Here is a 27,195-nt window from a genome sequence, read left to right as displayed (position 1 = left end):
CACGGTAGGTACAGACGTGGCTGTAGTGAATTGAATAGTTGACACCTTTGGGGCAGTTCGAGCCTGGAGAACAATCATCCTATCTTGCTTCGCATTTGTGCTCCTTGGCCTTCCAGAGCCTTCATTTCGTCGGCAATTTCCTTGTAGCAACCATTCATGCCAACATCTTTGCACAGCAGTGTCTGTACACTGCAGGTGGCGGCCTATTGTTTGAATACTTACATGAACTAATTTTCAAAACTTTTTCTGTAAATTATTATTCATTATTATTATTATTATTATTATTATTATACCAAAGCCCTTTCGAATAAATTTTTTTTTTAAACAAGCAAGTTTTAAAACAGATGATCAACAGCATATGTGAAAGAAAAATAAAGTCATTCTGCTAATATTTAGTAACTGATATTTGCAAATAAAATTCAAAAAACAAGTGTTCAAGAACAATTGTAAGCCACATTAAACGATTAAAGATGTACGGTGATGAGTAACGAACTTTTATAATGTGGAGAATAAATGAAAAGTTTTAAGCCATAACAAATAGCTACAGAATTCTCTTGTATTCCTTGTCTCCATTTATATAAGATATATTCCACAAAAGAAAAGCAATAGCACTTCTTCCGAAGTTTATAAATATATATTAAATATAATACATTTTTATATACTTCGGAAGTACAGTTTTACAGTACTGTACTTAATGTACGTGTATTCGTACCTATATGTAGATTTATATTAAAAATCTGTGGGACAAAATTATCCTGTTGTTGATAGTGGCTCATACTAAAAAGAACCTTGGAGTGCAAAAGGTTAAAAAGTACTCTCATTCATTCATAGTTACAGAAAGAAATTTTCATTTTGCAGCCCCTGGTGCTTATGACCCGGACAAGAGTGTCAAAACAGTACTAGACACTACGCCTAGTTATTCTTTTGGTGTTAAGTATAAAGAGCCTAAACTAGATGACATACCTGGTGAGTACTAAGCAAAGTACTATTTCTTTAACCGTTTTTGAGCAGAAGCGAAAATGCTTGCTGCCTTATTTGTAGGAAATGTTTTAATTTGCTTCAAAAAATTTTAAGAAATGTAGACCGAAAGCATCAGATACAGATACATATTGCTTCAATATAAGCACTCAGATTAGGAGGAAAATGCAAGTTATAATGTAATTAACCTCTATTATGAAGTTGTATTAGAAGTTTTTCATGAAACATATAGTCTAAAGATATTAGAAAAGGGAAAGCTTCCCTTAAATTATTTATTAAAATTATTTTAACTAATTGAAGCAAAATAAGATTTAAGTTTTTATAAAAGAATATCAGATTAACAAAGTAAAATAAAATAAATTTACAATGTGATAATTTATTAGACAGTTTTAATATAAGTAAGTTCATGCAATTATTCAAAAAGAAAACAGTTAAATAATGATTTTTAATAGTTAAATACATAAATTAAAAATTCTATTAACTGTTCTATGTAGGATTAATTTTCTATTCCTTTCCAGTTTTTGAATGTTTTTAAGTTTCGTTCTTACTTTTTTAGCAAAAAATTATTAATGAATCCAAAAATATGAAATATAAAGGTAACAATATTTTTCATTTTGTCTTATACGAATGTCTGTCATTATACGAATAAACATTTATAACATTTAAAACTGAAAAACACATGCATGCGATGTTATCGTCATGCAATGATTTGTAGGAGCTTTATTTTTTACCACGATGTTTTTCTCAGCGATGCTTTCGTCCCCGATGTTTTCTCCTCTAACCAAATAATGGATTTTATTCTGAGTAAAAGTGAATCTGAAATTTAATTATTGGAAACAACTCTCTAAAAATCATGTTTTTAGCACAGAAAATGCAAAATTTACGTTAGAGTTACTCAAATTTAGATTTTAGGATGTAGATCGGAAAGTGTTGCATGTGACCGAATATAAATGCAATGAGCCTGATAATCCTGACCGCATTATTTCGAATATTTCAAAATATTAGTTTCCCTGCATTTTCAGCCTAATGCAAACTATATTTATCTCGAATAATATTCTCCTCAAACCTTTTTATCTTGAATTCTGTGCTTGAGTGGCAGTCGCAAATTTAAAGTTCATGCGACCGCATTTTCCGGCAAGCGCAAGCTGTAGTTGAGAAACGTACCTCACAAAATTGCACGTCAGTGTATAGTAGAACGGCTTTCAAGTCCCGAAGTTTTTAAAAATCTCCAAAAAAGGATTGGTATTTTTTTTAACGTTTTGGTAGGACCGTTTGGTTTATTAATTGAATACAGAAAACAAAAGTGAGGACTATCTGCTTAAGAGAAGGAATTCCTTTATAGACGACTTTCGCGAATTTCGTATAAGGGTACGGTCGTGTATTCACGTTCCATATCCATCAAAAAAAAAAAAAAAAAAAAAAAAAAAAAAAAAAACCCAACGCATTCGCCCCTTTTGACGGGAATCAAAATCGGGATAGCTTGAGATATTTTACATACTACATATCAATTATAAACTGCAGTGTCAAACATGTGAAAAATAGTTTTCTCTATCTTTTCACACATTTCGCATAACCGAAAACATGATAAATGTTGATCATGTTTCTCGATACTTTCCATTCCTTCACTGTATTCAGCATGATTTTAAGTACAGTTGTATATTTACCAATGTTTCCACTCAGTCTAATTATAGCCTACTGACTATTACATTAATTTAATTGCAATTAGTAATTTTACGAGTTTTATGCATGTAAAGACATGTTAGCTGTAACTAATCACACGAGGAATGTAATTCGTTTTTGTGAATGTAATTCGTTTTTGTGCAGTTTGGGCATAAGATTGATGATGAGCAGGACGCATAATTTTTGTGCAGGTTTAAGGCAAAGCATACGAGAGCTATGTGCTTAAGAAGGGATATCTTTCTTAAGAAACCTAGCTTGCATTCAGGTCACATTAGTCAAAAAACACACCAAAGCCACCAATTTTCCTGGATTCAAACTCGAGTCGAACCAGTAGTGTTCGGAATTCTTGGCCACACTGTCACTACTGGGTTATCGTAAAAATTTAGTTCACTATTGTTTTCAACCACATGTTTAAATCAACACAGAAAATAATGTTTTCTTATGTGTGATTTATTTTGCATTAATGGAAATTTTTCTGACTGAGTATAAATATTTTTCTGAAAATCTTAAACTAAACCGACTGATTGAAATGCCTTACAAATATAATTCTATCACGTTGAATTAATTGGGCTAACAGTTAACTTTTCTTTGGTTTAGCTCCGGGCCAATACGATGTCGAGAAAGTAGAAAAAACTGTTCAACAGTCTTCCCCTGCGTATTCTTTTGGGCTCAAATACAAGGATCAAAAACCAGATAACATCCCGGGTAAAGTTATTTAATCTTATTATGATTACTTTAGTTAACATTGTAGTAATCCTTTAACTCTATATTATTGTTAATGATAATTTTTTGTCACAAATTTTGAAACAGCTTGACAAAATTCTTGTCTTAAGTATACTTGATCATTTTTATTGACAAATTTATGTTACATTTTAAATATTCAAGATTGTAAATTGAAATATATTTTGATTTATGGTGAAATGAATATGAGTCTATCATATTCTTTTAACGTGAATTTATGCACAGTTTAACCAAGATTGTGTAATCATTTTTTTAGCGCTTACAGGTGTAACGAATCAGTCAGCAGTTGTTCTTCAAATAAGTTTATCAAAGAATTTCAGTGTATGTTATTTCGGAAAGATTGGCCAAATTTAGGCAATTCAAATTTTTGCTTCCATTTACATATATCTAATATTGGATTTAAAACGTGTTACGGAGCTGCACTTTAGTGGACAAATCCTGAATCCTCGGACCCTCAATGTCAGAAAGTTCGACTGTACATCTCACGTCTATTTCTTTTTTAAGAACTCAATAAACATGTTATCATCACAATAAATAAATGATTGGCTGGATATTGCAGAAGCGCTTAATATTTGGTTGGAAAATGCAGTAAGCTTATTGGTTGGAAAGCGAAGAAAGATTTGTTGCAGTAAAATATGTCAGCACTGACAAAGAACGGTCTTCATCATTTTCAATGAACCATCGAATTTATTTTATGCTAAGTAGATGCATAACGTTTAAGTTTTGATTTTAATATTGTGAAAGTCTATTGTGCTTCTTTAAATTTGGATGTCTGATTGGAGATATCCAACAGGCTATCCGAGTTTGTTCTATTGATTTTCCACTGTTTTTTCCCCAAGACCTTTTATTCTTTATTTCCTATCTCATAGCTATCGAGGGTACATTTCCAGGCTACTTCTTCGTATTTCACGTCTGCTATCTTTAATACATATTTGCAAACAGTACTTCTTATCTTTTAATGCATTGAATTTCGTAATAAAAATAAAAATTCAAAATCAAATGAACATTCTCTCAAATAAAAATTCGCGAGAACCCAGTTACGATCAAATATTTATACTTTGAGTAAACTTTTATAAAAATTCAATTAAAATGCACTATTTTATCAAACTGCATAATTATAAATCTTGAATTGTACTGAACCTCAAATTACTAAATGCAATTAATAGTGAACTAGACAGAGAAAATGTTAGAGAATCTGTTCATCAGAATTGAACATTCATTCGGTTTGAAATTCAGGGTCATGAAAATGGATCACTGAAATGCTGTGGTTCTGTTTTGTTAAATATGTAACATCATTCAATATAAAAATAAATATGCTTTTACACAGAATGTAATCTTTAATTATATTTAGCCCCTGGCCAGTACGAAATTGAAAGAGTGGAATGGACTATTCACCAAAACTCTCCAGCATATTCTTTTGGTATCAAATACAAAGATCACAAATCTGATGATATCCCTGGTAAAGTTATTTTTCTAGAAAAACTGTTATATGTAAATCAGTTAAAATAGTATTCATTATTAACTTAAGCACAATATTATTGAATATTCATTGCAGCACCCGGTCAGTACGATGTCGATAAAGTTGAAAGAATTGTTCATGAGAAATCTCCAGCATATTCGTTTGGCTTGAAATACAAAGATCAGAAATCTGATGATATCCCTGGTAAACTTATTTTTCTAGAAAAACTGTTATATATAAATCATCTAAAATTATATTCATTGTATTAACTTACGGAGAAAATTATTGAATACCCATTTCAGCACCCGGTCAGTACGATGTCGATAAAGTTGAAAAAATTGTTCATGAGAAATCTCCAGCATATTCCTTTGGTTTGAAATACAAAGATCAGAAATCTGACGATATCCCTGGTAAACTTATTTTTCTAGCAAAACTATTATATATAAATCGGCTAAAATTATGCTCATTATTAACTTATGCAGAATATTATTGAATACTCGTTTTAGCACCCGGTCAGTACGATGTCGATAAAGTTGAAAAAATTGTCCATGAGAAGTCTCCAGCATATTCTTTCGGCTTGAAGTACAAAGATCAAAAACCCGATGATGTTCCTGGTAACTTTACTCTTGTGTCACAATAACTAAATATGTTTTGATTTAAAGATTTATAATGCATAATTCATATCTAATTTTACTAATGCAAATTTTAGCTCCTGGTCAGTATGATGTCGAGAAAGTTGAAAAAAGTGTTCATGAGAAATCTCCAGCGTACTCCTTTGGTTTGAAATATAAAGATCAGAAACCTGATAATATTCCTGGTAAATATGCTCTTGTGCTAATGTATCTAAATATATTCTGGTTTAAAGAATTCTATTTTAAAATCCATATCTAAATCTACTGAAATTAATTTTAGCTCCGGGTCAGTACGATGTCGATAAAGTTGAAAAAATTGTTCATGAGAAATCTCCAGCATATTCCTTTGGTTTGAAATACAAAGATCAGAAATCTGACGATATCCCTGGTAAACTTATTTTTCTAGCAAAACTATTATATATAAATCGGCTAAAATTATGCTCATTATTAACTTATGCAGAATATTATTGAATACTCGTTTTAGCACCCGGTCAGTACGATGTCGATAAAGTTGAAAAAATTGTCCATGAGAAGTCTCCAGCATATTCTTTCGGCTTGAAGTACAAAGATCAAAAACCCGATGATGTTCCTGGTAACTTTACTCTTGTGTCACAATAACTAAATATGTTTTGATTTAAAGATTTATAATGCATAATTCATATCTAATTTTACTAATGCAAATTTTAGCTCCTGGTCAGTATGATGTCGAGAAAGTTGAAAAAAGTGTTCATGAGAAATCTCCAGCGTACTCCTTTGGTTTGAAATATAAAGATCAGAAACCTGATAATATTCCTGGTAAATATGCTCTTGTGCTAATGTATCTAAATATATTCTGGTTTAAAGAATTCTATTTTAAAATCCATATCTAAATCTACTGAAATTAATTTTAGCTCCGGGTCAGTACGATGTCGATAAAGTTGAAAAAATTTTTCATGAGAAGTCGCCGGCATATTCTTTCGGACTGAAGTACAAAGATGAGAAACCTGATGATATTCCTGGTAAATTTACTCTCGAGTCACATAACTAAATATGTTCTCATTTAACGATTTTTAATTCGTATCTAATTTTACGAACGCTAATTTTAGCTCCTGGGCAGTACGATGTGGAGAATGTTGAAAAAATTGTTCATGAGAAGTCTCCAGCATATTCTTTCGGTTTGAAATACAAAGATCAGAAACCTGATGATATTCCTGGTAAATTTACTTTTTTATTAAAATAAATAAATATGTATGGTCTTAAGATTCATAATTTGTAATTTATTTCTAATTTTACAAACGTTAATTCTAGCCCCTGGTCAGTACGATATCGAGAAGGTAGAAAATTTTGTTCATGAAAAGTCCCCAGCATATTCGTTTGGCTTGAAATACAAAGATTTAAAGCCAGATGATATTCCTGGTAAAGTAACTTGTCACTCAAAATACCGTATTTACTAGTGTGCTTTCTCCCCTTGTGTATGTAGCCCCTCAAAGTTTCAGAGAACTCACGTAATTTTGAGCTTACGTAAATTTTGTAATAGTTTCGCCTACGTACGATTGTTTTCGTTTTCCTGATTGGTTCGCCTGTGGAAGCTGGATTCAAAGTTTCTTTCTAAGGAAGCAATAACAGTGAAGAGGTTCTAGAAAATGGAGATATTTAATGTTCTTTATAGTTTTGAAGATCATTGCATGTGGGAAGACAGACTGCACGATGACAAATACGATGAAGATGAGGTCAACTTGCAAACTGTAGCAAGGAATACAGATATCACTTCCAACAGCATTAAATTAGCAGTGGATTAACAGTGCGCTACAACAAGAGCGGGCAAGATTCAAGATACAGAAAAGCAGAAATGAAGATATTTTATTAGATTGTGTAATGTTAATAATATTGTATAGTCTTACTATAGTGTACGTTTCTCTTAAATAAATAATATTGTGATATTTTCTGGTAGTGCTTTTGTATGAATGCCTTTAATTTGCTTTGTTCTTATGTAATCAAGTCCTTCACAAATTAAATTCTTCGCAGAATTTTTCCCTCTCGATATTCATTTTGTAAAATTAAAAAAGGGGGGAAAATACGCGGTAAATACGGTAATTTATTCTGATTCGAAGAATCATACAACATTATGAATTCTAATTTCATACTTAATTTCATAAATATTAATTATAGCTCCCGGTCATTATGATGTCGAGGAAAATGTAAACGTTGTTCGTGAAAACTCTCCAGCATATTCTTTTGGGTTGAAATATAAAGAAGAGAAACCTGATGATGTTCCTGGTAAAGTTTTATTTTTTCAAATTTAATTATACTTCTGTTCGAAGAACTATAATTTTTATCTCTCTGTCTAATTTTATTAACGTTAATTTTAGCCCCGGATCAGTACAATATCCAGAAAGTTGAAAATATTGTGCATAAAACGTCTCCAGCTTATTCATTTGGCTTGAAATATAAAGATTTAAAACCAGATGATATTTCGGTAATCTTGCTTTCCTAACAGAATGATTAAATCTATTTTAATTGAACGAATTATGCAACATGTTTGATTTAGTACATTATGTAAATTGTTTAACTGAAAATATTAACAATGTTGATTTTAACTTTATCGATGCGAATTTTTTCCAGTGTGTTGTTTTGGTTTTAAATATAAACATTAGAAACCTGACGAAATTCCTGTAAATTTAATATTCTTTCATAATAATAATGCATATATATATATATAGATGCATATATATGTATATATCTGTGTGTGTGTTTGTTATTGATTCTCTCTCTCTCTCTCTTTATATATATATATATATATGCATATGTATGTGTGCATAAACCAAACAATTATAAAATAGCTATTTATATCGCGATAGTACAATAATTTTAGCAACAGATCAGTACGATGTATTGAAAAATTTTTTCTCTCTCTCTCTCTCCATATATATATATATATATATATATATATATATATATATATGCATATGTATGTGTGTATAAACCAAACAAGCAAACAGACTTCCGATATTTAAAATGGTTAGCATGGCTATTTAATAGCAGTTTAAACTTTCATACATGAAAACAAAAATAGATCATAGATATTACAAAATGTTATCGAAGAAGCGAACTGATTTGATCATTAATGTTATTTAGCAATTTCCGTCCCCATAATCTGCTTTGTCTGTGTGTAATCTACGAAGTCGTACGTTTTTGGTACACGTGTCGAAATTTTAAAATTAATTTTGAATTTATGTGGTTACTATGTTTAAGTAATTTATTTGTTTTCGGGTTCTCAGACGCTAAATTCCAATTTAAATGTACATTTTAATTGTACTGTGTATTTTCCATTAAAGGAAAACGTTTGTTTAAATGGTTGGTAAATTAAGAGAGATTCTTAGAAATACCGTTTCTAGAAATTTATTTGCTATTAAAAAAAGAAATGGCGAGCAAAAAGTGACTAAAGAACACAAAAACACATGTAAATAAACCAAACATTTATATTCTAATACATATTCTAAACTCGTCATTGTGATGTCCAATAGCAGATGCCTGAAACGTAATCCAAGTGTTTTTATAGGAATTTAAAATTCGGGAAACGATTATTGTTCTTCAAGTTAGACTACTTATTTCGTATCTCATTTAAGAGCACAAAAACAACTTTAATTGATTTCGTCGGGAGACAAACAATTTTTAAATAAAACACATTCATATATATTTAGTTAAAATTCTTAACCTCAAAACATGTATATTCCTATAATTTATAGTCCCCTTACATTTATATAGAGATTACTATTGTTTTATATCTAATAGTGTAATACAATGTGATACTTTTTACATTCCCAACACTAATAAAAACATTCTTAATGATTGAGTAACTTTTCTTTATTTTCAAAATCCGAAAAACAAAGAATTAAAAATAGCTGATTTCCTTGGTAATGTAAAGTATCTAATAATTCATACTCTTTTATTTCAATTACTATACTATTCTAATTGCTCATTCTATTTTGGTAAAAATTTAAATTCCTTTTCATCCAGACAGCAGCAAGTTCCGACCTGCTACGTCTATATGTGTAATGCGAATTTTTGCCCTGCTCAGTACGATGTACAGTACATTAAAATCCTTATTCATTTAAATTCTCTAGCATATACTTTTCGTTTGAAACATGATGGTATATGTTATTAAATAAATTAATGCATTCTCAATCATAAAATTAAAAATTACCGTTTAATATATAAATATTACCCTCACTAATTTTAGCTCCGGGTCAGTACGATATTCAAAAAGTTCAGAATTTAGTTCATGAAAAATCTCCAGACTATTCTTTAGTCTTAAAACACAAAGATAGAAAAAAGGACGATACTCCTGGTAAAATTGCATTTCTCTTAAATAATTAAAAATTTTTAATACAAAAACTACTGCCAAAAATTTTATACTTACTATTAACGAATCTAATCTTAGCATCTATCACGATATCGAGAAAGTTGAGACACTTGTTCATGAAAGGTCTGCATATTATTCTTTTGACTTGAAATACAAAGAAATAAAATCAAACGATATTCCTGGTAATGTACGATTTCTACCAAAATAGTTATCGCTGTTTTCACTGGAACAAATGTAAATTATTTTTCATTCAAAGAAAAAGTTCTGATCCCCTACCTCTGTTTTTAACGTTAACTTGAGGCCCTGGCCAGTACGCTGTCGAGAAAGTTGAAAGGCATGTTCATGAAAATTCTCCAGCATATTCTTTTGGTTTGAAACACAAATATGAGAAATTTGATGATATTCCTGGTGAAGTATTTTCCTATTAAAATAATGAAATATGTTTTGATTCGTAAAATTAATAATTACCGTATATTATATAAATAATACCCTCACTAAATTTAGCTCCTCGTCAGTACGATATTGAGAAAGTTGAGAATTTGGTTCATGAAAAATCTCCAGCCTATTCTTTTGGCATAAAATACAAAGATAGAAATCTGATGATATTCCTGGTAAAGTTACTTTTCTCTTAAATAAATCAACATAGTATTTTAGTTAAAAGAATTACGTTTAACAATTTTATACTTAATATTAATGTCCCTAATTTTAGCACCTGGTCAGTACGATGTCGACAAAGTTGAAACACTTGTTCACGAAAGGTCTGCAGCGTATTCTTTTGGCTTGAAATACAAAGAAATAAAACCAGCCGATATTCCTGGTAATGTACAATTTCCATCAAATTAATTAACGCTGTTTTCTTTGCAACAAATGTAAATTATTTTTCATTCAAAGAACAGCAAGTCCTGATCCCCTATCTCTCTTTTTAACGTTACTTTTAGGCCCTGGTCAGTACGATGTCGAGAAAGTTGAAAAGCATGTTCATGAAAATTCTCCAGCATATTCTTTTGGTGTGAAACACAAAGATCAGAAAGTTGATGATATTCCTGGTGAGGTATTTTCCTATGAAAATAATGAAATATGTTTTGATTCATAAAAATGATAATTACCGTTTAATATATAAATATTACCCTCACTAATTTTAGCTCCTAGTCAGTACAATATTGAGAAAGTTGAGAATTCGGTTTATGAAAAATCTCCAGCCTATTCTTTTGGCATAAAATACAAAGATCAGAAATCTGATGATATTCCTGGTAAAGTAACATTTCGCTTAAATAAATCAGCAGAGTATTTTAGGTAAAAGAATTACGTTTAACATTTTTATACTTAATATTAATGTCCTTAATTTTAGCACCTGGTCAGTACGATGTCGAGAAAGTTGAAACACTTGTTCACGAAAGGTCTGCAGCGTATTCTTTTGGCATGTATTACAAAGAATTAAAACAAGACGATATTCCTGGTATTGTACAATTTCTATCAAAATAATTAACGCTCTTTTCTTTGGAACAAGTGTAACTTATTTTTCATTGAAAAAACAAAGAGTCCTGATCCCCTATCTCTCTTTTTAACGTCAATTTTAGGCCCTGGTCAGTACGATGTCGAGAAATTTGAAAAGCATGTTCATGAAAATTCTGCAGCATATTCTTTCGGTTTGAAACACAAAGACCAGAAAGTTGATGATATTCCTGGTGAGGCATTTTCCTATTAAATTAATGAAATATGTTTTGATTCATAAAATTAATAATTACCCATTAATACATAAATATTACCCTCACTAATTTTAGCTCCTGGTCAATACGATATTGAGAAAGTTGAGAATTTTGTTCATGAAAAATCTCCAGCCTATTCTTTTGGCATAAAATACAAAGATCAGAAATCTGATGATATTCCTGGTAAAGTTACATTTCTCTTAAATAAATCAAGATAGAATTTTAGTTAAAAGAATTACGTTTAACAATTTTATACTTAATATTATTGTCCCTAATTTTAGCACCTGGTCAGTACGATGTCGAGAAAGTTGAAACACTCGTTCACGAAAGGTCTGCAGCTTATTCATTTGGCTTGAAATACAAAGAAATAAAACCAGACGATATTCCTGGTAATGTACATTTTCTATTAAAACACTTAATGCTGTTTTCATTGGAACGAATATTAATTATTTTCTATTCAAAGAACAGAAAATCCTAATCCCCTATCACTCTTTTTAACGTTAATTTTAGGCCCTGGTCAGTACGATGTCGAGAAAGATGAAAAGCATGTTCATGAAAATTCTCCAGCATATTCTTTTGGTTTGAAACATAAAGATCAGAAAGTTGATGATATTCCTGGTGAGGTATTTTCCTATTAAAATAATGAAATAAGTTTTGATTCATAAAATTAATAATTACCGTTTAATATATAAATATTACCCTCACTAATTTTAGCTCCTGGTCAGTACGATATTGAGAAAGTTGAGGATTTGGTTCATGAAAAATCTCCAGCCTATTCTTTTGGCATAAAATACAAAGATCAGAAATCTGATGATATTCCTGGTAAAGTTACTTTTCTCTTAAATAAATCAACAAAGAGTTTTAGTTAAAAGAATTACGTTTCACAATTTTATACTTAATATTAATGTCCCTAATTTTAGCACCTGGTCAGTACGATGTCGAGAAAGTTGAAACACTTGTTCACGAAAGGTCTGCAGCGTATTCCTTTGGCTTGAAATACAAAGAAATAAAACCAGACGATATTCCTGGTAATGTACAATTTCCATCAAATTAATTAACGGTGTTTTCTTTGAAGCAAATGTAAATTATTTTTCATTTCAAAGAACGGAAAGTCCTGATCCCCTATCTCTCTTTTTAACGTTAATTTTAGGCCCTGGTCAGTACGATGTCGAGAAAGTTGAAAAGCATGTTCAAGAAAATTCTCCAGCATATTCTTTTGGTTTGAAACACAAAGATCAGAAAGTTGATGATATTCCTGGTGAGGCATTTTCCTATAAAAATAATGAAATATGTTTTGATTCATAAAATTAATAATTACCGTTTAATATATAAATATTACCCTCACTAATTTTAGCTCCTAGTCAATACGATATTGAGAAAGTTGAGAATTTGGTTCATGAAAAATCTCCAGCCTATTCTTTTGGCATAAAATACAAAGATCAGAAATCTGATGATATTCCTGGTAAAGTTAATTTTCTCTTAAATAAATCAACAAAGAGTTTTAGTTAAAAGAATTACGTTTCACAATTTTATACTTAATATTAATGTCCCTAATTTTAGCACCTGGTCAGTACGATGTCGAGAAAGTTGAAACACTTGTTCACGAAAGGTCTGCAGCGTATTCCTTTGGCTTGAAATACAAAGAAATAAAACCAGACGATATTCCTGGTAATGTACAATTTCCATCAAATTAATTAACGGTGTTTTCTTTGAAACAAATGTAAATTATTTTTCATTTCAAAGAACGGAAAGTCCTGATCCCCTATCTCTCTTTTTAACGTTAATTTTAGGCCCTGGTCAGTACGATGTCGAGAAAGTTGAAAAGCATGTTCAAGAAAATTCTCCAGCATATTCTTTTGGTTTGAAACATAAAGATCAGAAAGTTGATGATATTCCTGGTGAGGTATTTTCCTATTAAAATAATGAAATACGTTTTGATTCATAAAACTAATAATTACCGTTTAATATATAAATATTACGCTCACTAATTTTAGCTCCTGGTCAGTACGATATTGAGAAAGTTGAGAATTTGGTTCATGAAAAATCTCCAGCCTATTCTTTTGGCATAAAATACAAAGATCAGAAATCTGATGATATTCCTGGTAAAGTTACTTTTCTCTTAAATAAATCAACATAGTATTTTAGGTAACGGAATTACGTTTAACAATTTTATACTTAATATTAATGTCCCTAATTTTAGCACCTGGTCAGTACGATGTCGAGAAAGTTGAAACACTTGTTCACGAAAGGTCTGCAGCGTATTCTTTTGGCTTGAAATACAAAGAAATAAAACCAGACGATATTCCTGGTAATGTACAATTTCCATCAAGATAATTAACGGTGTTTTCTTTGGAACAAATGTAAATTATGTTTCATTTCAAAGAACGGAAAGTCCTGATCGCCTATCTCTCTTTTTAACGTTAATTTTAGGCCCTGGTCAGTACGATGTCGAGAAAGTTGAAAAGCATGTTCATGAAAATTCTCCAGCATATTCTTTTGGTTTGAAACATAAAGATCAGAAAGTTGATGATATTCCTGGTGAGGTATTTTCCTATTAAAATAATGAAATATATTTTGATTCATAAAATTGATAATTACCGTTTAATATATAAATATTACCCTCACTAATTTTAGCTCCTGGTCAATACGATATTGAGAAAGTTGAGAATTTGGTTCATGAAAAATCTCCAGCCTATTCTTTTGGCATAAAACACAAAGATCAGAAATCTGATGATATTCCTGGTAAAGTTACTTTTCTCTTAAATAAATCAACAAAGTGTTTTAGTTAAAAGAATTACGTTTAACCATTTTATACTTAATATTAATGTCCCTAATTTTAGCACCTGGTCAGTACGATGTCGAGAAAGTTGAAACACTTGTTCACGAAAGGTCTGCAGCGTATTCTTTTGGCTTGAAATACAAAGAAATAAAATCAGACGATATTCCTGGTAATGTACAATTTCCATCAAATTAATTAACGGTGTTTTCTTTGGAACAAATGTAGATTATTTTTCATTTCAAAGAACGGAAAGTCCTGATCCCCTATCTCTCTTTTTAACGTTAATTTTAGGCCCTGGTCAGTACAATGTCGAGAAAGTTGAAAAGCATGTTCATGAAAATTCTCCAGCATATTCTTTTGGTTTGAAACATAAAGATCAGAAAGTTGATGATATTCCTGGTGAGGTATTTTCCTATTAAAATAATGAAATACGTTTTGATTCATAAAACTAATAATTACCGTTTAATATATAAATATTACGCTCACTAATTTTAGCTCCTGGTCAGTACGATATTGAGAAAGTTGAGAATTTGGTTCATGAAAAATCTCCAGCCTATTCTTTTGGCATAAAATACAAAGATCAGAAATCTGATGATATTCCTGGTAAAGTTACTTTTCTCTTAAATAAATCAACATAGTATTTTAGGTAACAGAATTACGTTTAACAATTTTATACTTAATATTAATGTCCTTAATTTTAGCACCTGGTCAGTACGATGTCGAGAAAGTTGAAACACTTGTTCACGAAAGGTCTGCAGCGTATTCTTTTGGCTTGAAATATAAAGAAATAAAACCAGACGATATTCCTGGTAATGTACAATTTCCATCAAATTAATTAACGGTGTTTTCTTTGGAACAAATGTAAATTATTTTTCATTTCAAAGAACGGAAAATCCTGATCCCCTATCTCTCTTTTTAACGTTAATTTTAGGCCCTGGTCAGTACGATGTCGAGAAAGTTGAAAAACATATTCATGAAAATTCTCCAGCATATTCTTTTGGTTTGAAACACAAACATGAGAAAGTTGATGAAATTCCTGGTGAGGTGTTTTCCTATTAAAATAATGAAATATATTTTGATTCATAAAATTGATAATTACCGTTTAATATATAAATATTACCCTCACTAATTTTAGCTCCTGGTCAATACGATATTGAGAAAGTTGAGAATTTGGTTCATGAAAAATCTCCAGCCTATTCTTTTGGCATAAAATACAAAGATCAGAAATCTGATGATATTCCTGGTAAAGTTACTTTTCTCTTAAATAAATCAACAAAGTGTTTTAGTTAAAAGAATTACGTTTAACAATTTTATACTTAATATTAATATCCCTAATTTTAGCACCTGGTCAGTACGATGTAGAGAAAGTTGAAACACTTGTTCACGAAAGGTCTGCAGCGTATTCTTTTGGCTTGAAATACAAAGAAATAAAACCTGACGATATTCCTGGTAATGTACAATTTCCATCAAATTAATTAACGGTGTTTTCTTTGGAACAAATGTAAATTATTTTTCATTTCAAAGAACGGAAAGTCCTGATCGCTTATCTCTCTTTTTAACGTTAATTTTAGGCCCTGGTCAGTACGATGTCGAGAAAGTTGAAAAGCATGTTCATGAAAATTCTCCAGCATATTCTTTTGGTTTGAAACATAAAGATCAGAAAGTTGATGATATTCCTGGTGAGGTATTTTCCTATTAAAATAATGAAATATATTTTGATTCATAAAATTAATAATTACCGTTTAATATATAAATATTACCCTCACTAATTTTAGCTCCTGGTCAGTACGATATTGAGAAAGTTGAGAATTTGGTTCATGAAAAATCTCCAGCCTATTCTTTTGGCATAAAATACAAAGATCAGAAATCTGATGATATTCCTGGTAAAGTTACTTTTCTCTTAAATAAATCAACATAGTATTTTAGGTAACAGAATTACGTTTAACAATTTTATACTTAATATTAATGTCCTTAATTTTAGCACCTGGTCAGTACGATGTCGAGAAAGTTGAAACACTTGTTCACGAAAGGTCTGCAGCGTATTCTTTTGGCTTGAAATATAAAGAAATAAAACCAGACGATATTCCTGGTAATGTACAATTTCCATCAAATTAATTAACGGTGTTTTCTTTGGAACAAATGTAAATTATTTTTCATTTCAAAGAACGGAAAATCCTGATCCCCTATCTCTCTTTTTAACGTTAATTTTAGGCCCTGGTCAGTACGATGTCGAGAAAGTTGAAAAACATATTCATGAAAATTCTCCAGCATATTCTTTTGGTTTGAAACACAAACATGAGAAAGTTGATGAAATTCCTGGTGAGGTGTTTTCCTATTAAAATAATGAAATATATTTTGATTCATAAAATTGATAATTACCGTTTAATATATAAATATTACCCTCACTAATTTTAGCTCCTGGTCAATACGATATTGAGAAAGTTGAGAATTTGGTTCATGAAAAATCTCCAGCCTATTCTTTTGGCATAAAATACAAAGATCAGAAATCTGATGATATTCCTGGTAAAGTTACTTTTCTCTTAAATAAATCAACAAAGTGTTTTAGTTAAAAGAATTACGTTTAACAATTTTATACTTAATATTAATATCCCTAATTTTAGCACCTGGTCAGTACGATGTAGAGAAAGTTGAAACACTTGTTCACGAAAGGTCTGCAGCGTATTCTTTTGGCTTGAAATACAAAGAAATAAAACCTGACGATATTCCTGGTAATGTACAATTTCCATCAAATTAATTAACGGTGTTTTCTTTGGAACAAATGTAAATTATTTTTCATTTCAAAGAACGGAAAGTCCTGATCGCCTATCTCTCTTTTTAACGTTAATTTTAGGCCCTGGTCAGTACGATGTCGAGAAAGTTGAAAAGCATGTTCATGAAAATTCTCCAGCATATTCTTTTGGTTTGAAACATAAAGATCAGAAAGTTGATGATATTCCTGGTGAGGTATTTTCCTATTAAAATAATGAAATATATTTTGATTCATAAAATTAATAATTACCGTTTAATATATAAATATTACCCTCACTAATTTTAGCTCCTGGTCAGTACGATATTGAGAAAGTTGAGAATTTGGTTCATGAAAAATCTCCAGCCTATTCTTTTGGCATAAAATACAAAGATCAGAAATCTGATGATATTCCTGGTAAAGTTACTTTTCTCTTAAATAAATCAACATAGTATTTTAGGTAACAGAATTACGTTTAACAATTTTATACTTAATATTAATGTCCCTAATTTTAGCACCTGGTCAGTACGATGTCGAGAAAGTTGAAACACTTGTTCACGAAAGGTCTGCAGCGTATTCTTTTGGCTTGAAATATAAAGAAATAAAACCAGACGATATTCCTGGTAATGTACAATTTCCATCAAATTAATTAACGGTGTTTTCTTTGGAACAAATGTAAATTATTTTTCATTTCAAAGAACGGAAAATCCTGATCCCCTATCTCTCTTTTTAACGTTAATTTTAGGCCCTGGTCAGTACGATGTCGAGAAAGTTGAAAAGCATATTCATGAAAATTCTCCAGCATATTCTTTTGGTTTGAAACACAAACATGAGAAAGTTGATGATATTCCTGGTGAGGTGTTTTCCTATTAAAATAATGAAATATATTTTGATTCATAAAATTTATAATTACCGTTTAATATATAAATATTACCCTCACTAATTTTAGCTCCTGGTCAGTACGATATTGAGAAAGTTGAGAATTTGGTTCATGAAAAATCTCCAGCCTATTCTTTTGGCATAAAATACAAAGATCAGAAATCTGATGATATTCCTGGTAAAGTTACTTTTCTCTTAAATAAATCAACATAGTATTTTAGGTAACGGAATTACGTTTAACAATTTTATACTTAATATTAATGTCCCTAATTTTAGCACCTGGTCAGTACGATGTCGAGAAAGTTGAAACACTTGTTCACGAAAGGTCTGCAGCGTATTCCTTTGGCTTGAAATACAAAGAAATAAAACCAGACGATATTCCTGGTAATGTACAATTTCCATCAAATTAATTAACGGTGTTTTCTTTGAAACAAATGTAAATTATTTTTCATTTCAAAGAACGGAAAGTCCTGATCCCCTATCTCTCTTTTTAACGTTAATTTTAGGCCCTGGTCAGTACGATGTCGAGAAAGTTGAAAAGCATGTTCAAGAAAATTCTCCAGCATATTCTTTTGGTTTGAAACATAAAGATCAGAAAGTTGATGATATTCCTGGTGAGGTATTTTCCTATTAAAATAATGAAATACGTTTTGATTCATAAAACTAATAATTACCGTTTAATATATAAATATTACGCTCACTAATTTTAGCTCCTGGTCAGTACGATATTGAGAAAGTTGAGAATTTGGTTCATGAAAAATCTCCAGCCTATTCTTTTGGCATAAAATACAAAGATCAGAAATCTGATGATATTCCTGGTAAAGTTACTTTTCTCTTAAATAAATCAACATAGTATTTTAGGTAACGGAATTACGTTTAACAATTTTATACTTAATATTAATGTCCCTAATTTTAGCACCTGGTCAGTACGATGTCGAGAAAGTTGAAACACTTGTTCACGAAAGGTCTGCAGCGTATTCTTTTGGCTTGAAATACAAAGAAATAAAACCAGACGATATTCCTGGTAATGTACAATTTCCATCAAGATAATTAACGGTGTTTTCTTTGGAACAAATGTAAATTATGTTTCATTTCAAAGAACGGAAAGTCCTGATCGCCTATCTCTCTTTTTAACGTTAATTTTAGGCCCTGGTCAGTACGATGTCGAGAAAGTTGAAAAGCATGTTCATGAAAATTCTCCAGCATATTCTTTTGGTTTGAAACATAAAGATCAGAAAGTTGATGATATTCCTGGTGAGGTATTTTCCTATTAAAATAATGAAATATATTTTGATTCATAAAATTGATAATTACCGTTTAATATATAAATATTACCCTCACTAATTTTAGCTCCTGGTCAATACGATATTGAGAAAGTTGAGAATTTGGTTCATGAAAAATCTCCAGCCTATTCTTTTGGCATAAAACACAAAGATCAGAAATCTGATGATATTCCTGGTAAAGTTACTTTTCTCTTAAATAAATCAACAAAGTGTTTTAGTTAAAAGAATTACGTTTAACCATTTTATACTTAATATTAATGTCCCTAATTTTAGCACCTGGTCAGTACGATGTCGAGAAAGTTGAAACACTTGTTCACGAAAGGTCTGCAGCGTATTCTTTTGGCTTGAAATACAAAGAAATAAAATCAGACGATATTCCTGGTAATGTACAATTTCCATCAAATTAATTAACGGTGTTTTCTTTGGAACAAATGTAGATTATTTTTCATTTCAAAGAACGGAAAGTCCTGATCGCCTATCTCTCTTTTTAACGTTAATTTTAGGCCCTGGTCAGTACAATGTCGAGAAAGTTGAAAAGCATGTTCATGAAAATTCTCCAGCATATTCTTTTGGTTTGAAACATAAAGATCAGAAAGTTGATGATATTCCTGGTGAGGTATTTTCCTATTAAAATAATGAAATACGTTTTGATTCATAAAACTAATAATTACCGTTTAATATATAAATATTACGCTCACTAATTTTAGCTCCTGGTCAGTACGATATTGAGAAAGTTGAGAATTTGGTTCATGAAAAATCTCCAGCCTATTCTTTTGGCATAAAATACAAAGATCAGAAATCTGATGATATTCCTGGTAAAGTTACTTTTCTCTTAAATAAATCAACATAGTATTTTAGGTAACAGAATTACGTTTAACAATTTTATACTTAATATTAATGTCCTTAATTTTAGCACCTGGTCAGTACGATGTCGAGAAAGTTGAAACACTTGTTCACGAAAGGTCTGCAGCGTATTCTTTTGGCTTGAAATATAAAGAAATAAAACCAGACGATATTCCTGGTAATGTACAATTTCCATCAAATTAATTAACGGTGTTTTCTTTGGAACAAATGTAAATTATTTTTCATTTCAAAGAACGGAAAATCCTGATCCCCTATCTCTCTTTTTAACGTTAATTTTAGGCCCTGGTCAGTACGATGTCGAGAAAGTTGAAAAACATATTCATGAAAATTCTCCAGCATATTCTTTTGGTTTGAAACACAAACATGAGAAAGTTGATGAAATTCCTGGTGAGGTGTTTTCCTATTAAAATAATGAAATATATTTTGATTCATAAAATTGATAATTACCGTTTAATATATAAATATTACCCTCACTAATTTTAGCTCCTGGTCAATACGATATTGAGAAAGTTGAGAATTTGGTTCATGAAAAATCTCCAGCCTATTCTTTTGGCATAAAATACAAAGATCAGAAATCTGATGATATTCCTGGTAAAGTTACTTTTCTCTTAAATAAATCAACAAAGTGTTTTAGTTAAAAGAATTACGTTTAACAATTTTATACTTAATATTAATATCCCTAATTTTAGCACCTGGTCAGTACGATGTAGAGAAAGTTGAAACACTTGTTCACGAAAGGTCTGCAGCGTATTCTTTTGGCTTGAAATACAAAGAAATAAAACCTGACGATATTCCTGGTAATGTACAATTTCCATCAAATTAATTAACGGTGTTTTCTTTGGAACAAATGTAAATTATTTTTCATTTCAAAGAACGGAAAGTCCTGATCGCCTATCTCTCTTTTTAACGTTAATTTTAGGCCCTGGTCAGTACGATGTCGAGAAAGTTGAAAAGCATGTTCATGAAAATTCTCCAGCATATTCTTTTGGTTTGAAACATAAAGATCAGAAAGTTGATGATATTCCTGGTGAGGTATTTTCCTATTAAAATAATGAAATATATTTTGATTCATAAAATTAATAATTACCGTTTAATATATAAATATTACCCTCACTAATTTTAGCTCCTGGTCAGTACGATATTGAGAAAGTTGAGAATTTGGTTCATGAAAAATCTCCAGCCTATTCTTTTGGCATAAAATACAAAGATCAGAAATCTGATGATATTCCTGGTAAAGTTACTTTTCTCTTAAATAAATCAACATAGTATTTTAGGTAACAGAATTACGTTTAACAATTTTATACTTAATATTAATGTCCCTAATTTTAGCACCTGGTCAGTACGATGTCGAGAAAGTTGAAACACTTGTTCACGAAAGGTCTGCAGCGTATTCTTTTGGCTTGAAATATAAAGAAATAAAACCAGACGATATTCCTGGTAATGTACAATTTCCATCAAATTAATTAACGGTGTTTTCTTTGGAACAAATGTAAATTATTTTTCATTTCAAAGAACGGAAAATCCTGATCCCCTATCTCTCTTTTTAACGTTAATTTTAGGCCCTGGTCAGTACGATGTCGAGAAAGTTGAAAAGCATATTCATGAAAATTCTCCAGCATATTCTTTTGGTTTGAAACACAAACATGAGAAAGTTGATGATATTCCTGGTGAGGTGTTTTCCTATTAAAATAATGAAATATATTTTGATTCATAAAATTTATAATTACCGTTTAATATATAAATATTACCCTCACTAATTTTAGCTCCTGGTCAGTACGATATTGAGAAAGTTGAGAATTTGGTTCATGAAAAATCTCCAGCCTATTCTTTTGGCATAAAATACAAAGATCAGAAATCTGATGATATTCCTGGTAAAGTTACTTTTCTCTTAAATAAATCAACATAGTATTTTAGGTAACGGAATTACGTTTAACAATTTTATACTTAATATTAATGTCCCTAATTTTAGCACCTGGTCAGTACGATGTCGAGAAAGTTGAAACACTTGTTCACGAAAGGTCTGCAGCGTATTCCTTTGGCTTGAAATACAAAGAAATAAAACCAGACGATATTCCTGGTAATGTACAATTTCCATCAAATTAATTAACGGTGTTTTCTTTGAAACAAATGTAAATTATTTTTCATTTCAAAGAACGGAAAGTCCTGATCCCCTATCTCTCTTTTTAACGTTAATTTTAGGCCCTGGTCAGTACGATGTCGAGAAAGTTGAAAAGCATGTTCAAGAAAATTCTCCAGCATATTCTTTTGGTTTGAAACATAAAGATCAGAAAGTTGATGATATTCCTGGTGAGGTATTTTCCTATTAAAATAATGAAATACGTTTTGATTCATAAAACTAATAATTACCGTTTAATATATAAATATTACGCTCACTAATTTTAGCTCCTGGTCAGTACGATATTGAGAAAGTTGAGAATTTGGTTCATGAAAAATCTCCAGCCTATTCTTTTGGCATAAAATACAAAGATCAGAAATCTGATGATATTCCTGGTAAAGTTACTTTTCTCTTAAATAAATCAACATAGTATTTTAGGTAACGGAATTACGTTTAACAATTTTATACTTAATATTAATGTCCCTAATTTTAGCACCTGGTCAGTACGATGTCGAGAAAGTTGAAACACTTGTTCACGAAAGGTCTGCAGCGTATTCTTTTGGCTTGAAATACAAAGAAATAAAACCAGACGATATTCCTGGTAATGTACAATTTCCATCAAGATAATTAACGGTGTTTTCTTTGGAACAAATGTAAATTATGTTTCATTTCAAAGAACGGAAAGTCCTGATCGCCTATCTCTCTTTTTAACGTTAATTTTAGGCCCTGGTCAGTACGATGTCGAGAAAGTTGAAAAGCATGTTCATGAAAATTCTCCAGCATATTCTTTTGGTTTGAAACATAAAGATCAGAAAGTTGATGATATTCCTGGTGAGGTATTTTCCTATTAAAATAATGAAATATATTTTGATTCATAAAATTGATAATTACCGTTTAATATATAAATATTACCCTCACTAATTTTAGCTCCTGGTCAATACGATATTGAGAAAGTTGAGAATTTGGTTCATGAAAAATCTCCAGCCTATTCTTTTGGCATAAAACACAAAGATCAGAAATCTGATGATATTCCTGGTAAAGTTACTTTTCTCTTAAATAAATCAACAAAGTGTTTTAGTTAAAAGAATTACGTTTAACCATTTTATACTTAATATTAATGTCCCTAATTTTAGCACCTGGTCAGTACGATGTCGAGAAAGTTGAAACACTTGTTCACGAAAGGTCTGCAGCGTATTCTTTTGGCTTGAAATACAAAGAAATAAAATCAGACGATATTCCTGGTAATGTACAATTTCCATCAAATTAATTAACGGTGTTTTCTTTGGAACAAATGTAGATTATTTTTCATTTCAAAGAACGGAAAGTCCTGATCGCCTATCTCTCTTTTTAACGTTAATTTTAGGCCCTGGTCAGTACAATGTCGAGAAAGTTGAAAAGCATGTTCATGAAAATTCTCCAGCATATTCTTTTGGTTTGAAACATAAAGATCAGAAAGTTGATGATATTCCTGGTGAGGTATTTTCCTATTAAAATAATGAAATACGTTTTGATTCATAAAACTAATAATTACCGTTTAATATATAAATATTACGCTCACTAATTTTAGCTCCTGGTCAGTACGATATTGAGAAAGTTGAGAATTTGGTTCATGAAAAATCTCCAGCCTATTCTTTTGGCATAAAATACAAAGATCAGAAATCTGATGATATTCCTGGTAAAGTTACTTTTCTCTTAAATAAATCAACATAGTATTTTAGGTAACAGAATTACGTTTAACAATTTTATACTTAATATTAATGTCCTTAATTTTAGCACCTGGTCAGTACGATGTCGAGAAAGTTGAAACACTTGTTCACGAAAGGTCTGCAGCGTATTCTTTTGGCTTGAAATATAAAGAAATAAAACCAGACGATATTCCTGGTAATGTACAATTTCCATCAAATTAATTAACGGTGTTTTCTTTGGAACAAATGTAAATTATTTTTCATTTCAAAGAACGGAAAATCCTGATCCCCTATCTCTCTTTTTAACGTTAATTTTAGGCCCTGGTCAGTACGATGTCGAGAAAGTTGAAAAACATATTCATGAAAATTCTCCAGCATATTCTTTTGGTTTGAAACACAAACATGAGAAAGTTGATGAAATTCCTGGTGAGGTGTTTTCCTATTAAAATAATGAAATATATTTTGATTCATAAAATTGATAATTACCGTTTAATATATAAATATTACCCTCACTAATTTTAGCTCCTGGTCAATACGATATTGAGAAAGTTGAGAATTTGGTTCATGAAAAATCTCCAGCCTATTCTTTTGGCATAAAATACAAAGATCAGAAATCTGATGATATTCCTGGTAAAGTTACTTTTCTCTTAAATAAATCAACAAAGTGTTTTAGTTAAAAGAATTACGTTTAACAATTTTATACTTAATATTAATATCCCTAATTTTAGCACCTGGTCAGTACGATGTAGAGAAAGTTGAAACACTTGTTCACGAAAGGTCTGCAGCGTATTCTTTTGGCTTGAAATACAAAGAAATAAAACCTGACGATATTCCTGGTAATGTACAATTTCCATCAAATTAATTAACGGTGTTTTCTTTGGAACAAATGTAAATTATTTTTCATTTCAAAGAACGGAAAGTCCTGATCGCCTATCTCTCTTTTTAACGTTAATTTTAGGCCCTGGTCAGTACGATGTCGAGAAAGTTGAAAAGCATGTTCATGAAAATTCTCCAGCATATTCTTTTGGTTTGAAACATAAAGATCAGAAAGTTGATGATATTCCTGGTGAGGTATTTTCCTATTAAAATAATGAAATATATTTTGATTCATAAAATTAATAATTACCGTTTAATATATAAATATTACCCTCACTAATTTTAGCTCCTGGTCAGTACGATATTGAGAAAGTTGAGAATTTGGTTCATGAAAAATCTCCAGCCTATTCTTTTGGCATAAAATACAAAGATCAGAAATCTGATGATATTCCTGGTAAAGTTACTTTTCTCTTAAATAAATCAACATAGTATTTTAGGTAACAGAATTACGTTTAACAATTTTATATTTAATATTAATGTCCCTAATTTTAGCACCTGGTCAGTACGATGTCGAGAAAGTTGAAACACTTGTTCACGAAAGGTCTGCAGCGTATTCTTTTGGCTTGAAATATAAAGAAATAAAACCAGACGATATTCCTGGTAATGTACAATTTCCATCAAATTAATTAACGGTGTTTTCTTTGGAACAAATGTAAATTATTTTTCATTTCAAAGAACGGAAAATCCTGATCCCCTATCTCTCTTTTTAACGTTAATTTTAGGCCCTGGTCAGTACGATGTCGAGAAAGTTGAAAAGCATATTCATGAAAATTCTCCAGCATATTCTTTTGGTTTGAAACACAAACATGAGAAAGTTGATGATATTCCTGGTGAGGTGTTTTCCTATTAAAATAATGAAATATATTTTGATTCATAAAATTTATAATTACCGTTTAATATATAAATATTACCCTCACTAATTTTAGCTCCTGGTCAGTACGATATTGAGAAAGTTGAGAATTTGGTTCATGAAAAATCTCCAGCCTATTCTTTTGGCATAAAATACAAAGATCAGAAATCTGATGATATTCCTGGTAAAGTTACTTTTCTCTTAAATAAATCAACATAGTATTTTAGGTAACAGAATTACGTTTAACAATTTTATACTTAATATTAATGTCCCTAATTTTAGCACCTGGTCAGTACGATGTAGAGAAAGTTGAAACACTTGTTCACGAAAGGTCTGCAGCGTTTTCTTTTGGCTTGAAATACAAAGAAATAAAACCAGACGATATTCCTGGTAATGTACAATTTCCATCAAATTAATTAACGGTGTTTTCTTTGGAACAAATGTAAATTATTTTTCATTTCAAAGAACGGAAAGTCCTGATCGCCTATCTCTCTTTTTAACGTTAATTTTAGGCCCTGGTCAGTACGATGTCGAGAAAGTTGAAAAGCATGTTCATGAAAATTCTCCAGCATATTCTTTTGGTTTGAAACATAAAGATCAGAAAGTTGATGATATTCCTGGTGAGGTATTTTCCTATTAAAATAATGAAATATATTTTGATTCATAAAATTTATAATTACCGTTTAATATATAAATATTACCCTCACTAATTTTAGCTCCTGGTCAATACGATATTGAGAAAGTTGAGAATTTGGTTCATGAAAAATCTCCAGCCTATTCTTTTGGCATAAAATACAAAGATCAGAAATCTGATGATATTCCTGGTAAAGTTACTTTTCTCTTAAATAAATCAACAAAGTGTTTTAGTTAAAAGAATCACGTTTAACAATTTTATACTTAATATTAATGTCCCTAATTTTAGCACCTGGTCAGTACGATGTAGAGAAAGTTGAAACACTTGTTCACGAAAGGTCTGCAGCGTATTCTTTTGGCTTGAAATACAAAGAAATAAAACCTGACGATATTCCTGGTAATGTACAATTTCCATCAAATTAATTAACGGTGTTTTCTTTGGAACAAATGTAAATTATTTTTCATTTCAAAGAACGGAAAGTCCTGATCGCCTATCTCTCTTTTTAACGTTAATTTTAGGCCCTGGTCAGTACGATGTCGAGAAAGTTGAAAAGCATGTTCATCAAAATTCTCCAGCATATTCTTTTGGTTTGAAACATAAAGATCAGAAAGTTGATGATATTCCTGGTGAGGTATTTTCCTATTAAAATAATGAAATATATTTTGATTCATAAAATTGATAATTACCGTTTAATATATAAATATTACCCTCACTAATTTTAGCTCCTGGTCAATACGATATTGAGAAAGTTGAGAATTTGGTTCATGAAAAATCTCCAGCCTATTCTTTTGGCATAAAATACAAAGATCAGAAATCTGATGATATTCCTGGTAAAGTTACTTTTCTCTTAAATAAATCAACAAAGTGTTTTAGTTAAAAGAATTACGTTTAACAATTTTATACTTAATATTAATGTCCCTAATTTTAGCACCTGGTCAGTACGAT

At 30.5% G+C, this 27,195-nt stretch overlaps 1 protein-coding gene and 1 long non-coding RNA gene across 10 annotated transcripts in view; both read left to right on the top strand.

Moving 5' to 3' along the window:
- The window catches only part of LOC118191961 (uncharacterized), a 226,802-nt gene that overhangs the window by 145,464 nt on the left and 54,143 nt on the right, over positions 1-27,195 (top strand). For 5 of the 9 annotated variants that reach the window (XM_085820096.1, XM_085820092.1, XM_085820093.1 and 2 more), the window contains 12 exons: positions 859-966; positions 3,256-3,363; positions 4,751-4,858; positions 4,955-5,062; positions 5,161-5,268; positions 5,365-5,472; positions 5,568-5,675; positions 5,771-5,878; positions 5,975-6,082; positions 6,178-6,285; positions 6,381-6,488; positions 6,576-6,683. In XM_085820096.1, coding sequence (XP_085676222.1) covers positions 859-966; positions 3,256-3,363; positions 4,751-4,858; positions 4,955-5,062; positions 5,161-5,268; positions 5,365-5,472; positions 5,568-5,675; positions 5,771-5,878; positions 5,975-6,082; positions 6,178-6,285; positions 6,381-6,488; positions 6,576-6,683 — 1,296 coding nt within the window. Of the gene's footprint in view, positions 1-858; positions 967-3,255; positions 3,364-4,750; positions 4,859-4,954; positions 5,063-5,160; positions 5,269-5,364; positions 5,473-5,567; positions 5,676-5,770; positions 5,879-5,974; positions 6,083-6,177; positions 6,286-6,380; positions 6,489-6,575; positions 6,684-6,777; positions 6,886-7,638; positions 7,747-7,838; positions 7,979-27,195 lie in introns of those variants that run through there. The other 4 variants (XM_085820099.1, XM_085820097.1, XM_085820095.1 and 1 more) reach the window with 2 other exon arrangements.
- On the top strand, positions 11,001-11,630 carry LOC146996156 (uncharacterized). The gene is made up of 2 exons (XR_015041969.1): positions 11,001-11,288; positions 11,410-11,630. It is a non-coding gene; the product is annotated as an uncharacterized LOC146996156 (long non-coding RNA).

The sequence above is a fragment of the Stegodyphus dumicola genome, chromosome 7 (assembly GCF_044657685.1).
Source record: "Stegodyphus dumicola isolate Sdum_Otavi_A_Nest chromosome 7, ASM4465768v1".
NCBI classification, from domain to species: Eukaryota; Metazoa; Arthropoda; class Arachnida; order Araneae; family Eresidae; genus Stegodyphus; species Stegodyphus dumicola.
Note: the sequence above shows the minus strand (reverse complement) of the source record. Positions and strands in the feature narration are given on the sequence as shown.